This window comes from Hippoglossus hippoglossus, chromosome 8 (genome assembly GCF_009819705.1).
Source record: "Hippoglossus hippoglossus isolate fHipHip1 chromosome 8, fHipHip1.pri, whole genome shotgun sequence".
Taxonomy (NCBI): domain Eukaryota; kingdom Metazoa; phylum Chordata; class Actinopteri; order Pleuronectiformes; family Pleuronectidae; genus Hippoglossus; species Hippoglossus hippoglossus.
The window spans coordinates 15800743-15817284 of NC_047158.1; the positions used below are offsets into that span (position 1 = coordinate 15800743).

The 16542-nt window shown below is 42.6% G+C and overlaps 2 protein-coding genes across 4 annotated transcripts in view; one reads left to right on the forward strand and one right to left on the reverse strand.

Moving 5' to 3' along the window:
* The window catches only part of baiap2l1b (BAR/IMD domain containing adaptor protein 2 like 1b), a 28609-nt gene extending 20473 nt beyond the window's left edge, over positions 1-8136 (forward strand). Inside the window, exons 11-14 of the mRNA XM_034594434.1 lie at positions 800-862; positions 1980-2208; positions 7039-7085; positions 7171-8136. Coding sequence (XP_034450325.1) covers positions 800-862; positions 1980-2208; positions 7039-7085; positions 7171-7243 — 412 coding nt within the window. The 3' untranslated portion in view covers positions 7244-8136. The remainder of the gene's footprint in view (positions 1-799; positions 863-1979; positions 2209-7038; positions 7086-7170) is intronic.
* Positions 8137-8719: 583 nt separating this feature from the next.
* On the reverse strand, positions 8720-14996 carry bri3 (brain protein I3). Of its 3 annotated transcripts, none has more exons than XM_034594439.1 (4): positions 14649-14996; positions 14244-14525; positions 12163-12271; positions 8720-10197 (listed from the first exon to the last, which is right to left on the reverse strand). In XM_034594439.1, exons 2-4 carry the CDS (start codon positions 14386-14388, stop codon positions 10065-10067), a joined length of 387 nt encoding a protein of 128 aa, XP_034450330.1. In that variant the 5' UTR covers positions 14389-14525; positions 14649-14996; the 3' UTR covers positions 8720-10064. The 3 variants fall into 3 exon arrangements, with proteins under 3 accessions (XP_034450330.1, XP_034450331.1, XP_034450329.1); XM_034594440.1 differs by having other exon boundaries at positions 14244-14474; positions 14649-14995; XM_034594438.1 differs by having other exon boundaries at positions 14244-14477; positions 14649-14994.
* Positions 14997-16542: the final 1546 nt, after the last annotated feature.

The following is a 16542-nucleotide window of genomic DNA, read 5'->3' on the forward strand; positions in this document are numbered from 1 at the left end:
CGTTTTTATCAGAGAACGGTGAGAATTCTTCGAGTAGCTTAAATTCAACTCAACCATTTGACTCAGTATGTTTTTCATTATGAAGTATGGTTTATTTTGGCCTATATGTGTAAATGGTAAATGATCTGTATTTATATTGCTTTTCTAGTCTTGATTACAACTCAGAGTGCTTTTTTTTTATTTTACCATTAACCCATTCACACATACATTCATTCATTCAGTGCATATGGGCAGCACTTTATTTTATCTTTTTTCCATCTGTATCTTGCCCAAGAAAACTTGGGATCGAACCGCCGACCTTCTGGCTAGAGGGTGAACACTCTGTGGGAGTGCGTTTGTGTGTGTGAGAGTGAGATTAACTCAAGTTTCGTTTGACACATGACTTTCCCACAAGACCTCATTCAAGTCATTTAGACAAATAAAATAAATAAAATTCAGCAAAAATGTAGAAAAAGCTAATGTTGAACGGTTCCTTTGATGAAACCCATTTGCAAACCACAGGCTTTGATTCTTTTCTCTGATGGATTCCTGCTTTTCGTTGCCATAGTTACCATAGGTATCCTCACGGTATACACAACAATCAAGAGGAAGATAATAGCTCTATAATATCTCAACAATACCCACACCTGCGTCTGTAACTCTGATGGAGGAAGCCGGTTGATTAGACGGCAGAGCAGCCGAGCTCTTAAACAATCAGATTCCTGTTCGATGAGAGCTGATAGGACGGCCGACAGTCAGATACACCACAGACGTGATCATCCCTAATTTCTCTCTCTCTCTTTGTCCCTGTCTTTCGCAGGAGGGGCTGGTTCCCTTCATCTTACTGCCAGGCACTCTCTGAGCCACTCATGAATAACAACAGGTAAGGAGACTCCACGTTCCAGCCACACACACACACACACACACACACACACACACACACACACACACACACACACACACACACACACACACACACACACACACACACACACACACACACACACACACACACACACACACACAGCGGGCTTCATGTTACAGCCAGCTGTATTGTTGGCAGTGTTTCCTCTGGTTACCCCTGTTAACCTTTCTCATCCTATTGGGGGGGGGGGGGGGGGGGGGGGGGGGGGGGGGGGGGACACTCCCATTCTTCAACCTTTGATTCCCATTGTGCTCAAGTTGTATTAAAATGTTTACAAAAAAGTTGTATCAGTCTCTCTGCCTCTCCTCTGATTGGCTGACTGTTTGTCTGGTTGATACAGAAGTAAAGCCAGTTTTGATTGCCACCTGGTGGCTGGATGTAGTATATGACATAAATCCTGTCTCCTCCTTGTTAGTTGATGGGACATGGACCTAACTAAAAAAATCGAATCAGTCTCCTCGTTTAACCACATGCTCCGTTGCTTTAACACCGTGTGTGTTATGATATAAAAACCTCAATAGAACATCGAAGTATCTTTTGTTCATATATTGGTTTTTATGACACAGTAATTGAAATGAAATGTGAAATGGACTTTTCACACAAGCCCAGCAAAACATCAGGAAACAGGATGTTGTGTGCTGATGAATAGATTTTGCTGCTGATGAGAGAGAGGGGAGAGGGGGGGGGGGGGGGGGGGGGGTCGACTCCAGGCTTTTCTTCAAAGAGACTAATCCCTGTCGGATTAATTTATTAGATCTTAATGTGCTGCACCTCCCACAGAGAGGCTGCCAGCCAACTGCTACCAGTCCCTGAAACACAAAGTTTAAACCGTAACCAGCGCTGCGGGACACAACTCACACAGTCTGCATCCCATCACCTTAATCGTAACATCATGTCTGTGAACCCAACGTCAACTGCCAGACAAACCTCTTCAGTGGAAACACAGAAGCTCACACACACATGCCCGGAGACGCATGTGCTGTCTTTTAATTAGTGGCCTTTTTTACTGTCCTTCCTCTTTCTCTCCCTCCACTCCATCTTTCATCCTCCTGTTTCTCCTCCTCCTCCTCCACAGCGTGTCTGCTGCACCGTTCCGCAGTAGAAGTGTGGTCAACCTGCACCACCAGGACACGGAGACGGACGAGGCGACCATGGTGCTCCCCCCGGCAGACTACTGCGACAGCTCGCAGCATAACGCCGTCAAGGACGGCTCCTTGTCCAGCGGCGCCGTCACCACGAATAACATCCACAAGCACTCCCCCACGCCCTCCGCAGCCTCCTCCTCCTCGTCCGATCACAACACGGTCAGTCAGTGTGTCTGTGATTTGGTTTGTGTGCATTTGTCTGACATTTTCAGGGTTTTGCCAAGCCACGTGTAAAAGTGGTCCATTAAGCCTAAGTACAGTTAAGCCCTGCCTTTTAAAAATGATTGTTCTAAGAAATGTAATCAGGTCAGAACAATATTACCCACTGTCTCCTGCCAGACGTCTCTATTGCGCTGGCACAGTCCTGCCGCAGTGCCGTGAGGTTACATCTCACCTGATACTTGCTGTAGCAGGACTACTGTACCTTATCTCGCCTGCTGTTGACAGTACCTGTGTGTGTGTGTGTGTGTGTGTGTGTGTGTGTGTGTGTGTGTGTGTGTGTGTGTGTGTGTGTGTGTGTGTGTGTGTGTGTGTGTGTGTGTGTGTGTGTGTGTGTGTGTGGTGTCACATGAGCCTTTTATGTCTGTGCAGGAAACCTGACCTCACTCTGATACACTCTCTGTGTCAGCTGACGTACACATTAAAAAAATCTAACGCAGGGACTCAGAGACACTGATGTTTGTTGTGATCCCGTGAAAAGCTGCATGTGACGCAGACTGAAAAGGGTTCTGGATGTTTTCATTCTCTGCTCGAGGCACAGGTGGAATATAGTGTTTGAGATGAGACCTTATGATATACAATTAGATAAATGTTGCCTGCTTTCAATGAGGTTTAGGTGACTGGAAAAGGCACGTGTTGCTCCTTGCAAAAACAATCAGGTGGAGATTTTAACTTGCCTCTAGGAGTTAGAGATAAAACATGGAACAATTCTTCATTAAAAGGGCTAAAACAACTAGACCTATATTATATATTTTGTTGACTTTTGTACTTGCATTCTCCAAAATGTTTCCAACAATGTTCAAATCCGGAGAAACTATTTTATTCAGAGTAACCGGACGTTTCATTTTGCTCGTCTCTACTGTCACTTCCGGAGCAAACGCCATGTGACAAGGGAAAAACACACTGTTACCCAGTTAGCTTGTGTTTTCGTTGCACTGTTTGTATTGGATCACAGTTGTTCAATCCCGCTGCAGAACGTGAATGAAACTTTTATTAGTTACCGCATCTGTGAACATGATTTGTGTCTGATAAGCATCAGGTAGATTTTAATCAACTCCCATGATCCCACGCTACTTCATGACATCTTTTGTTATTGTTTTGATCAAGAGACCCCTTGTTGTATGTTAAATGTAGGAATGTTTGCCGGTTAGCGTCGTGACAGACAGTTTAAACTTTCTCTTGCCCAGAGGCCCCTTTGACCCCGAACAGACTCAGTAGGTAGATGGATTTTAACTCTATCTGAACCATCACAGACTCACTTCAGATTAAAAAAGGTATCGGGAATAAAACGTCAAAAGAAATGTGTTAAACCGGCCATTTCCAGCTTCACTCAAATAGCCTGACTTCTTATCCAAAAAGTCCCAGGACTCGTCCTCACGTGGTTGTAGGGGAAGACGACGGACACAGCTGGAAAATGACCTTTGTTACAAAAATCCCAGATGTGCTGACACTTGCTCTCCCGGAGACTCTGTTCCACTTAGAGACAGTAGCACTGGGACAGATATGAGAACAGAGTCTGGGTCAGGCTGGGCGACTGAAGTCACACGCAGTGCATACACTCCACTGAATGAAGCCCTCTGTGTCTCAGCAGCATGTGTTTTTGATTACATCCGTTGTCGGGAACACTAACAAACTTCTTTATTCTCGTGTAAAATATAATTTCAATTGTTCCAATTATTCCAACATAGTCCTTGCTTTACTTGTTCTTCCATTTTCATAATATGCAAAGGCTCAGAAAAACTTGTGGTTTCCTTCGGACAAAAGCTTTTGTAAATGTGTTGCGGTACGTCAGGGTCAAATGCACATGAATACAGTCGCGTGACTTCAGAGGACAATACAATGACTGGAAACTTACCCTAACCTCAAAACATGTATTCACGTAATGATTTACATAATGGGGATTTGCTTTTTGCCCAGATAAGGAAGACAAGTCCCCATAAAGTGGTTGTGTAAACAGATGTAGGTCCCCACAACATGAGTAATACCTGGACCTCACACTAATCCTTAAAGCAAGACCTAACCCTCAAAAAGCCCTTTGAAAAAGTAGGGACCAGCCAAAATGTCCTCATTCATCAAGGTTCAAAATGCTCCTCTCAAAGATCTAGGCACAAGTACACACTAAACACAACACACAACACACTAACGTCACTTGTCAGCCATAGTGGGATATTCCCTTTTATGCTTGCATATATACATTAATATGTGTATAAGTATACACTTTTAATTGACCACTGTGGATAGAGTTGTGATGTTTGACCCAGATGGAGGCTCAGTGGTCAGATAGCAAAAGAGATGCTTTTCTCTTCCTTGCCTCGGCCGTATTTATAATTTATCACGTAGTTGGTCCACAGCCACACGCAAACAAACAGTAGCTGTGTGTGTGTGTGTGTGTGTGTGTGTGTGTGTGTGTGTGTGTGTGTGTGTGTGTGTGTGTGTGTGTGTGTGTGTGTGTGTGTGTGTGTGTCAGTCTACATCCGGCGTACATCTCTCCATCACTGGCTCAGCATTATGGTGGAATTCACTCTGAGTAAACCTGAGTAAACCCACCTCCCCTCTCTGTCGCTCTCTCTTCATTCTTTTAGTTTCTCTTGACGTTGTTTGTCTGTTCATCTTCACAGACAGACATCACAGACAGACATCTCTATGTTTGTCTCGATTTGTGTCTTAGATGATGATCAGATTGCATCTTATGACTGATCCATCTATCTGTCCGTGTTATCAGTGCTATTTCCACATAACTGAGTATAACTGATATGTGGGTCCAGGGAAGGAAAGCTGAGAGGAGGAGAGGAGACAGGAGGGCTGGGGGAGGTGGGGTTACCCAGGAATGCACTGTCACCACGAGAAAAAAATGCACCCTCACTGGTTTGGTGCTTTGTGTGGAGGAAAAGATAATGACTCACAGGAATGAATATATTGAGAGGATGGACAGAGAAAGAGAGATCTGAGAGATTGAGGCTTCCAGAGAAAGTTAAAGGAGCGGACATGATTTTGACCTGAAGCATCGTTGAGACAGGACAGAAAGACGTGGCGAAGACAATCCTGGTTCCCTGACTGAGCTGTGAGTTAGCATCTTGAATGAACACAATTCTTTATTAAACTATAGAAATCAATCAATCAGTCAGACTTTATTGATAAAACACTTTTCATACAAACCGAATGTAACACCTCCCCACGCACACATTCACTCACAAACACACACACACACACACACACACACACACACGCACACAAAACAAGGCACTGAGAAATAAAGACAGGGAGGGAGGAAACGCTATCTCACCAATTTGCAATGAGGAAACACTAGAGGTAGAGTTTAAAAAAAGAAAAGACTCAAATACAAAGAGCAAAAAAACAAAAGAAAAGTGAGCAGAATAGAAATAAGGATAATGTGATTCTAACCGGGAATAGATGTATCTGGGGGGGGGGGGGGGAATGAAACAAAAAAGTACAGTGCATTCAAAGGACAATTTTCTGAAAATAATAAAATATTTCAATTTAAAAGGATGAAGAAAGAACAGGCTAAAATGTAAATGAATGGACAAATAAATAAAACTCAATTGAAAGTCGGAATAAAAGTTTTCTTTAAAAAATGTCAACATCTGTATATAACACAGCAGCGTTAACTTTCTGCACTGACGTATAAATCTTTTCTCAAAACAAGGTCAGATCTTCATCTATGTCATCTCATCTAATTATGTTTACGTTACGTTTTATGAACTGATAATTCTCAGGTTGAGTTGTAAAAGGAGAATAGCAGCACTACATGTGGTATTAAAAAAAAGGGAACTACATACTGACCCTGTCCATGTGAGTAAAGAAATGTGTCCTTTCCCAGCCCTGATTATTGCTGCATGATCTGTGATCCCGACATCTGCCATAGGACAGATGTGACACTGTGTTGGTCATGTGGGAAATACCATCCAGAAACATCAGCCTCTATCTACTCCTGACCCCTTGTGGAATATGTGAAGCACTGCAGGTTGAAGGCATTTTAAATACAGAGCCAATGCCTGCTGCCTGGAAGATCAACTATTACTGTTTCTACTACAACAATAAACAAAACAGTAATTTCAGATTTTGAACAGTTTATAATTTTTTTATTGTCGTTCACATGCAAGTGTGTAAATTGTAAGGTTTAAACGTCAAGTGAAGTTGGGCAGTAAAAGCTGTATATTGTACAGGACACAGGGATTTCAGACACAGGCACATGTTTGTTTAATACACTGCCACTGAAGCCACTGAAGAAAAGAAGAACCTACAAACTCAATTGATTTGAAACACAGTCGGGCTGGTAGTGTCTGTGCAGTTGCAGGTAAATGTGCTTCCTTGTCTCCAGTTTCATTGGCTGTCACACACACCCAAATTTGGTTTTCTTTTGGTTTGCTCATTTAAATGTGGATGTAAGTTGGGTGTAAATCCCATCTGCATCAATACTAGAGTTCAGTCTGCAAATATAAGCAAGAAAAACGTATTAATTCAATATTCTGTCCCGTGTCTGTGCTCACTGACTTGTCATGAGAAAACTTAATGCACTTGAGCAGACTTGAAATTCCAGAAGGTCCAGCCAGATTCCACACGCTGTCTTGTGATGTGACGTCTTTCCCACACTCTCCCTCACCCGTGTTCTCATCCAGCGTGTCCACTCCAGCTGCCTTAGATATGAAACATGAAAGAAACATGGCAGAAGAAGGGAGTGATTGTTGCATTCGTAGTGCAAACGTGTCGTGGTACCGCACTGTGTGATTAGTGTATCTGTTTTCTTCACAGGGAGCCCAGCCGAATGGCGTCTCGAGACCCCAACCGGCTTTCCTCGCGTAAGTCACAGACCAGGATGATGTGCTTTTCTCTTTTTTTTGCTCAGACACGCACTCATCACTTGTCTCTGCTGCATTCCCACAGGGGAGGGAACCCGTTCGCCACAGTCAGGCTACGTCCGACCCTCACCAACGACCGCTCCGCACCGGTCATCTGATCCGTCCACGTCTCCGCTCCATCTTTAAGTCCTCCCTTCCATCGTCCTCACACCCAGGACGTGCAGCTCTGCCCTGCCTTCAACTGACCAGCAGCTGTCTCTGGTCCTGGATGAGACCGGACAGAAGTCGGCCAGCACTGACACAAAGTAAAAAACATGCCATCTGAATGTGGGATCCCCCCTGACTGCTGCAAACTCTCCTGTGGAAGTATTTTGGGAGCGTTTTATTTCCAGATGCTCATATATTTAAAATAATGTCTACTTTTGTCCTTCTGTGTGTGGTGGTGATATCTACTTGATCACATTCTTGCCTGCACTTGAGAGCTAGACGAATAAAACCGGTCAAAGAAAAATATTTACGCCGTTCATGTTGCTTGTTTATCGTCGAAACACAACTGTTAGAAATCCTTTCTGTTGCCATAGGACAGTAGAAGAATGTACTTTTTGAGGACCACTGTGTTTTGGGTCTTTATGAAAATGCTGCAACTCTGGGATTGATTGTAAAAAGATGTCGGCCGCTGCAGCGAGGAGAGAAAACTGCAAACATTTACAGAGATGCATCCTGAAGTGATCTTTATCCTCATCTCCCTCTTGTATATAACTTTGTACAACAGACATTGTCGTTTGTCCTTCGCCATCGAACTTAACTGTAGAGCTAGACGATCATGGAGACGGGACTTTTGCCTTAATGACCCACACGGTACAAACCTGCTGTAAAATACTATTTACCTGCTGCACCCTTCAGATTGTGGACATGAGCTGCGACGTCCTAACAATCCCAGTGCAGTCGTTTCTGCTTTAATCATCACACACGACACAGTCTGTAAAACTCATCTTCCATATTACACCCTTAATAGAATGTGCTGTAAGAAAAATAAAGATTTATTTCTTCAGTTTGCTGTTTAGTTCGTCGTGTATGAGGATTTAACATTTCCTCCACCAACGAGGTTGTGTTTTAATCCGGGTTTGTTTGTTTGTAAGTAGGATGACACAAAAACTACTGAAAAGATTCACATGACATTTTGTTGAGGGATGGGGAAGTGACCCAAGGAAGAACCCGTTACATTTCTGTGTGAATCCAGGAAGTTTGTTTTACTTTCATTTCGTTTTTTTTCAACATTTTTCATGGGGAGCATGACCCAAAGAAGAATATATTTTAACTTTCTTCAACATTGTGAAGCATTTTTCAACATTTTCATTTTTCTGAGAATAATTCATGGATTTTGAAGAAGAAATACCAGGCTTTTTTAGGTTTAGTGGACTCATATTTAAGAGTGTGTGCAATTCAGTGCATTTAAATGTGGTTTTAATGTGAAATATGAATTTAAATGTGGTTTTATAAGGAGACTGTTGGGGCTTGGCAGAGGTATGAGCCACTCTAGTTGTTCTTGTAATGAATTCCTTTGTATGAACATTAACAACATATTTTCTGAATTTACAGAAGTAATATCAAATCAAGCAAGAAGTCCAAAAAGGGAAGTAGCATTCATTTTTTAATTACAGTAACTGATATATAAAAAGTAAGAACCCTAATCATAAGAGCGTGCGTAGTGTGGTTTCTAAAGCAAGATTTTTATTTATTTTTGTAAATCCCTCCCGCCCAGATATATCTCCTCTCTTCTGCCGTGGACAGGTACAGAACATCCTGCTGTGATGGAAGACGTGGACGCGGGAGATGCTGCAGATACAGGGACACACGGAGACATTCTTGATTGTCTGGCTGGGAAGAACGGGGCAGGGTGACTTGTCACGGAGGAGAGTACTAAGATAGACGTCCAGAGATTATGCACATTATTGAGAGACAGCATGCTTCCTTGAAAAGAAACGCCGCTCACGTGTCGATACGAGAGTTTCTCTTAAACTGGGTGGAAGTCCGAAGTCAAACAGTGATTGAGGTTGTAAAGTCGAGGGCGTTTCAGATTGTGTGTACCTGAGTTCTGCATTGGCCCTGGAAAACGCACAACCCAGCAGAATAATCATCAAACAAAAAACGGTCAGTGCAAATATGGCCCCAAAGAAATATCATATCAACAAAAAGAGACAGAATGCTGCGGCCTTTCACTCCGACACGGGTCCATTGATTCAGACGGGACAGTTCACGCTCAGGGATCTTTACACAACTTTTCCTTTTTTTTCCCCCCACATGTTGTTTGTGTTACTCCAGGTCACAATCAGCAATCCGCCAAAAAAACAAAGAAGAGAGGAAACATTTCCAAATGAAAAAGATTAGCATTTCCTGAAAAAAGCTAATACATCGGTGATCAACATGGGTGCTGTTACTAAGTTACTAAGCCCAATGTTAACAAAACAAGATATATACGCAGCGTGCCAGCAAATTAAAAAAAGAGAGCGAAGAAATAAACCTTAAAAAAAAAAAAAGAGACGACATTAGCCTCGTTAATTCTGACTTGTCAAAAACACGAAGGAATCTGCTCAGATCCTTGGATCACTGAGCTAAATCTACAGAAGAAGTCATGACTGATGGAATCTGTGATGCTCACTCTGCATGTAGTGAAGGCACTGACGACAGCTGGACGCTCCCATACGCTAGAGCACATCCTCAACTAGCAGGTGAAAACTGATTTCTACAAAAACCTTTGATTAAAAAAAACTCACTCTGACGTTTGTGACAACATCTCGATGATTTCTTCTACACGACATAATGGCAACAGCAATATTGAGAAGGATAACAAAAAGAAGACACAAATATGCTGGATTATATATATATATATATATATATATATATGTGTGTGTGTCTGTATGGGTATGTGTGTGCACGGGGGGAGCACAAGCATGTGTGAGAGCTGCGGTTTGGTCCCTCTTAGCCGAAGGTGGTGCCACAGTTGGGACACCGTCTCTGACGCAGCGCGAAGCAGAAGAGGATCCCCAGAGGGAAGAAGAAGATGGCACACATGATCCCCAGGCAGGTGAAGTCATCCTCCAGGACACCGACTCTGCAACACACACACACACACACACACACACACACACACACACACACACACACACACACACACACACACACACACACACACACACACACACACACACACACACACACACACACACACACACACACACACACACACACACACACACACACACACACACACACACACACAAGAGGAAGTATAAGATGCTGAGATGACCCAGGATTTTGGGTCAGGTGACTCCGCATGTTCTCCATCGTGTGAGTGTGCATTTTCTCCGGCTTCCTCCCACAGTCCAAAGACATGTAGATTGTGGTTAGGTTACTATGAGACTCTAGAATTGTCTGGCGTGTGAATGAGAGTGTGAAAGCTTGTTTATCTCTTTGATACACCGGCGACCTGTCCAGTGGTTTTTTTGCCTCATGTGACAAATACCATGAAGAATGAAGTAACTTATTTTGAAAAGTCTCATGACTGCAACCCGCTGACCAGCATGTCCAGTAAATCTAAATGAAAGGCTACTGAACACTTCCTGTTTATGCTGTGAAAGCTAATCAGATTTAAATTGGGATTAATTAAATAGAAATTAAAAATAATATATAAATGCACTGATAATATTAGATTCTGCATTTAACCATATTAATATCAGTCTAAACAAAGGTTTGCTTTACATTCGGACTCAAACTGTGTGTGTTTGGTTTCACATGGCCACGCACTGAGCTACACACTGTGTGCTGCTGTCACACGTCAAGAAAGTTTTTGCATTTGCACAACTTACTTGTACACTCGTGCCAGGAAGTTGCCCAGATGCAAATACCGACGAACACTGTACCAGCTTCCTTCAACTCTCCCGAAGGTTTTGCATATGTAGACATGCACAGTAACTGGGGCGCATGTCTACTGTTATCACAAAGTTCTTTTACAAATACAGAGTTGATTCAAAGTGCTTTAAAAAAAAAAGTGATAAACAGCCAGATGAGGAAATGAAAAATAAAAAGTGGGTAATTTTTGCTTACGCTAAGAATTAAAGTGTCACAAAGCTGCTGTGAGTTTTCTACACTTTTAGGTCAATATTTCAAAAGAGTCTTGTTCTATCTTTAAAACAACATCAGCGTTCACTGCAGTTTTTTAACTCATTTAACTTAATTATTACTCATAAAACAATATAATTCAGAGAGTCTTAGTCATAAAAGTTACCTATAAACACATAAATAACTAGAGTGGTTGAGCACATACCTCCACCAAAGCCCCACGGCCCAAATTACACCCACATAAATATCAGTCGACACCACTAACTAACTCATTCACCACATGACAGTAAATAATCCTGCAGCAGAGCTGATGTGAAACAATAAGACGTCACAACCTGGTGGCTTAAGTTCCTGGAGTGGATTTATAGATTTCATTATACAAATTCAAACAGTGGACGAGAGTGCATGTGATTTCTATTTGGTGTTCGTGTGGATCGTGTCCTGTAGCCACCTTTAGCCCCGTGTGGTCACATGTTTGAGGCTGAAATCATCTGACTGACAGGATGTTGACTCAGGCACAATGAGACCAATGTGAAACCTTCTTTTTCTAAAACTGAAAGTCATATTCGCCAGCGTCTGCTCACATTTTCCTGTACAACATTCAAGTAGAGGTGAAGACACACATGCGGAAACTGGGTTAGTCGCAGCGAGAGCGGCACACTCGTGTTCAACCACGTGCTAATCGAGGGACCCCGCCGTCAGTGAACGCTCTCATTTCCATCAGTTTCATCAATGAACTGAACTGTCCTCGTCCCGGACGCCTGACAGTGAACACACCGCCCAGTGCTGCATGTGTCGTCTTTGTGTATGAACTGTGGTAATCTGTTTTCTGATGTATGTACAGTAGGCCAACTAAAAAAAAACATATGATTGTTATATCCTCCGTTATGTTGTGTGTGTGTGTGTGTGTGTGTGTGTGTGTGTGTGTGTGTGTGTGTGTGTGCGCGCGCGTCCTCACCTGCAGGCAGGGCAGCCTCCCACCACCACTACAGAGGGCTGGATGATGGTGTATGTCCCAGTGTAGGGCTGCTGGGATACGGCAGGGGCCATCTGAGCCGATGGGTATCCTGTGGTCGACACAAAGTGATGACACATGTTATTTTTGGACAAGTAGTGTAATTATTTAAGGTTGCTTCATAGAAGAATTCCCAATATTGTGTTTAGATTTTCTTTTAAATTTTTATTCCAACTGTTACTCAATCTGTGTGAATGTGAAATGAAACTCAGCAGTGACACAGATTTACTGTAAACAGGTTTGGCAGCACAGTCGTAATGAGGTTGACGGTAAGAGAAGCCAAAAGGACAAGACAAAGTATCACTTGACATTTTAAAACCAAGTTAAATTGAGCTCAGGCCAGTTTGAAGTCATCTGGAACCGAGGCTGGAGGATAAGGTCCAAGATTATGTCAAGGGTTAAAATGTTCCCCACACTTGAAATCGCTAATAATCACAATGACTTTCACATCATTATTTATTTTAAGTTTAAAGACAGATTTTTGCTCCTAAATGATGGTTGTTGATATAAATATTTTATATGTGCAGAAAAACATTTTACAAGGTCGATCAATTACGTGTTACACCTCCTCACTGTGCTCCCACAATGGATAAGCCTTTATTATAACTTTTGTTTGTGATAATTATTCCTATTGTTTTCTCACCCAGCCAGTTCTGGACCTGATCGATATGATGGTACATGTATATGTCACATGATCGAGTCCTACAATGCACCCTACAATGAGTCACATCTGATCATTAAGTTACTACAAACATGAGGTGACGGGAGAAAAATCAAAAAACAGGTCATGGCAAGTTTTGACATATGAGTGTTTTTGTAGGGGAGCTGGTTTTCACTGACTTTTCTGTCCGTCTGCGTCGATTCGTGCGCGACACAATGAACTTTGATACCAAACGAGCCTTCACTGAAATGTTTACCACCACTTTTTCCTTTTATGGACGCCTCAAACTCCTAACTCGCACAAAACCAGGAAATGACACGTGATTGCACAACCTCTTAACTTTGTTTCAGGACAGTGATCGTTTTATAGATCTTTTATACGCTCAGAGTCAGATGATGATCTGATTCAAATGCAGCACACATGTACAGTAGAAGGCCCGAGGCTGCCGTAGCACCACTACAGTGGTGGCTCTGTAAACGCTGCCTGCACAGTACCAACATTTCAACACGTTTCACATTCTCATGCTTCCTATAAAAACACAGGCCTCTGGGCTGGATGAGTTCAGAATCAGAATCAGAATCAGAAATATCTTATTGATCCTCAGGGGGGAATTGGGGAAACTGTTTTTTTTTCTCTCGATCCAGCCAAGAATAGAAATATATACAGACCAAGAGAATTACAATAAATTGAAATATAAAATGTGTTTCTTTTGTAGAAATATGTATGTCTATATGATTGTTATGATATATGAATGGGTGACACATTTATGTAATTGATGTATATTGCACAATTACTTCTGTTTTTGTCCTTGGTCATGTGACATGGGTCATATGCATGTCGTGAGGTGATGACAATAAACAATATTTAAAAAGAAATATCAAATATAGCAAAGAGAATGTAAAATAAAACAAATTGTAAAAACAAATGTGCATAATAATACAATAAAGAAGTTGAAAGGAAGATGTGAAAACAAATTCTGACACGAATAATGATCTAATTATGAATTAAAATATCTTATTATAATATTTAAATATATAGATGGAATATTTATTGTTGGAGGTTTGATTAGCACGATTCTTTTGGGGGGGATTTACACAAAAATGTGTCACTATCAACAACAGAACCGCTGCTGGCACATTGCGCATGCGCACCATTGGATCGAATAAACAACATAAATGAGCTTTTCACAGTAAAAACGGAAAAGTCTCAGATACGAAGCTTCATTATTCAACATCACAGAGTTAAACCACACAGAGTCACACACGGAAGGCTTCACTTAGGCGGAGACGGAAGTGTTGAGCAGTCAGGGCTCACTTCACTTTACTTCTGGGGTTAAACGTGTGCGACACACGGACACACTCACCCTGGACGTCGGGGTAGGGGTACGGCGGCGGGGCCGGCGGCGGGATGGCCCCATAGCTGTGCTGCTGCTGGCCGTAGTTGAAAGCCGCCGGGCTGGCGACGTAGGCGGGAGGTCTGTCCTGGAGGAGCGGTTTGTTGTCCACCATCTCAGCCGACGTGCTGCCTCTGTCCTCGGGCCCTTGGAACTTCAAAACTCCTCCGCGACACTCAAAGGCTCAAAGCTGAACTCCGGCTGCTTCGTGTCCGCGGGAGCGGGGCGCAAAAACCCAACAGAGAGAAGACGCTGCGTAAAAATGAAACTTGGTTCCTCTCCATGCGCCAACTTTGTCCCCGGCGGCGCAACTACCCCCCCCCCCCCCCTCACACTCACACACACACACACACACACACAAACAACAATATTCACCCAAACGCGCAGTGTAGACACGGGAATGGTGCGAGTCCGGCGGGTTGTGGTTAACTTAACTCCATGTCCTCCTCGCACTTGGTCCTTCGGTGCCAAAACAACAGTTGTGTGTCATCGCGGCGGGGTTTCACTCCGCTGGAAGTCAGAGAGGCTCGTTCCTTTCTGTCTGGATTGTCACAAGAGAAGAATCATGTGATGAGCCGCCTCTGCGCACTCTCAGGCTTCTTAAAGAGACACGACGGGGAAAGTACAGACTGGGGGGAGGTGGAGGAGCTGGAGGAGCTGCTGCTGCTGCTGCTGCTGGAGCTGCACTGCAGAGTCTGGAGCCTCCTCTCAGAAACACTCCGGTTCCTCCACAGACAAGGGGTCCAGACACCAGCCTCCAGCCTCTGGAGTTTGTTGGGTTAACAGTGCACAGTTTCCGGTGGATCGAGGGCAGCCCTGTTTACACTGGGACTTACATAATTGGTCCTCGTTACAAGTGGGCTACACTCGAGGTTGCATAATATTGAACAGTCAAACCAAGCATGAGGCTGCAGGTGATACAAAGTGAGGAGAATGTAGAAAATCCACTTATACGTTTATAGACATTTTATATTTGATGTTAGATCAAAGTTAGATGTCAACATGGAAAACAAAACAGTAGATTTTCTCCATTGTCTCGTCCTTTTTCAAGAATAATGGACGAGACAAACAAGTATATTTTGAATATTTTAAAGACACATTCATAATAAAGCGAACTAAACTAAAAAAGGTTCTGAAAAAAATAATTACACCAAAAAAACTACATTATTACTTTCTCTGTTTTATTCCAGCAGGAGCTCGGGCTCTGGATCACCACAAGGCTGTGATGAATTTCAAATGAACTGATTGCAAGTGACATAATATCAATGTAACCCCTCCATAGACCCCTCCAAGTGTAAAACACATTTACTGTTGGTAGTACAATTTTGAGGTATTTTAACATACAATAGAATAGTAAAGATCGCACCAGTGGATTCTAGTATGTATCTAGAGTCCCTCTGTCCCAGTAGTTCTACTAAAGAACCATTTACTACCTGAACTGTTCTGATGTTTTACTTTAACTAAACGTTTGAGGCTGAAGACGTCATCAAGGATCACGTACAGACAACAGGGTGACATCAGGTTCTCATTCCCAACACATATTGATTAGCAGCTCTACAAACTGACCCCGTCAGTGAAATCCCCCCCACTGAGGGTTATAGTGAAAACTCTGTCCAAGGTGCTGAACCTGGGACCCCCAAAGATGGAGGAGCTATCCCAGGAACTTGGTGTTTGCCCTGACAGCAGATTAAACTCCTGTGGGGTCAGAATATGAACAAACAAACAAACAAATAAATAACGTCCTCTATGCTCACTCACTCATAGCGTGTACTAAAGTGGTGTGAATTCATGATTGATGATGATGATGATTTCTTTAATATTTAAAACTCAGGGTTCAGATAAAATAACAACACAACATAAATTAAAAAACATGCAAAAGCCCCCAAAAAGTATTAATGTCTAACATAAAGACAACTATACCTATGTCTCCATAGTGTGTGAAGTTAAACATTTGATAAATCCAACATGAGCCTGGAAATAAATGTAAAGATGATATTTCTTGGGACAGATTTGAAAGTGTTGACTCCTGCAGCCACAAACATTTCTCCTCAGTAATATTCTCCTATAGCGTCATTTTAAAAAACTTGAAGTTTCTTAAAGGTTCAGTGTGTAGAGTTTAGGGACATCTAGTGGTGAAGTTGTATGTTGCAGTTGAATACACCTCACCTCACCCTCCCCTTCCAAACATGACAGAGAACCTGTGGAAACCTTCAGTTGTCATGAAAAGTCAAAAGGTGTTTAGTTTGTCCGGTCTGGGCTACTGTAAAAA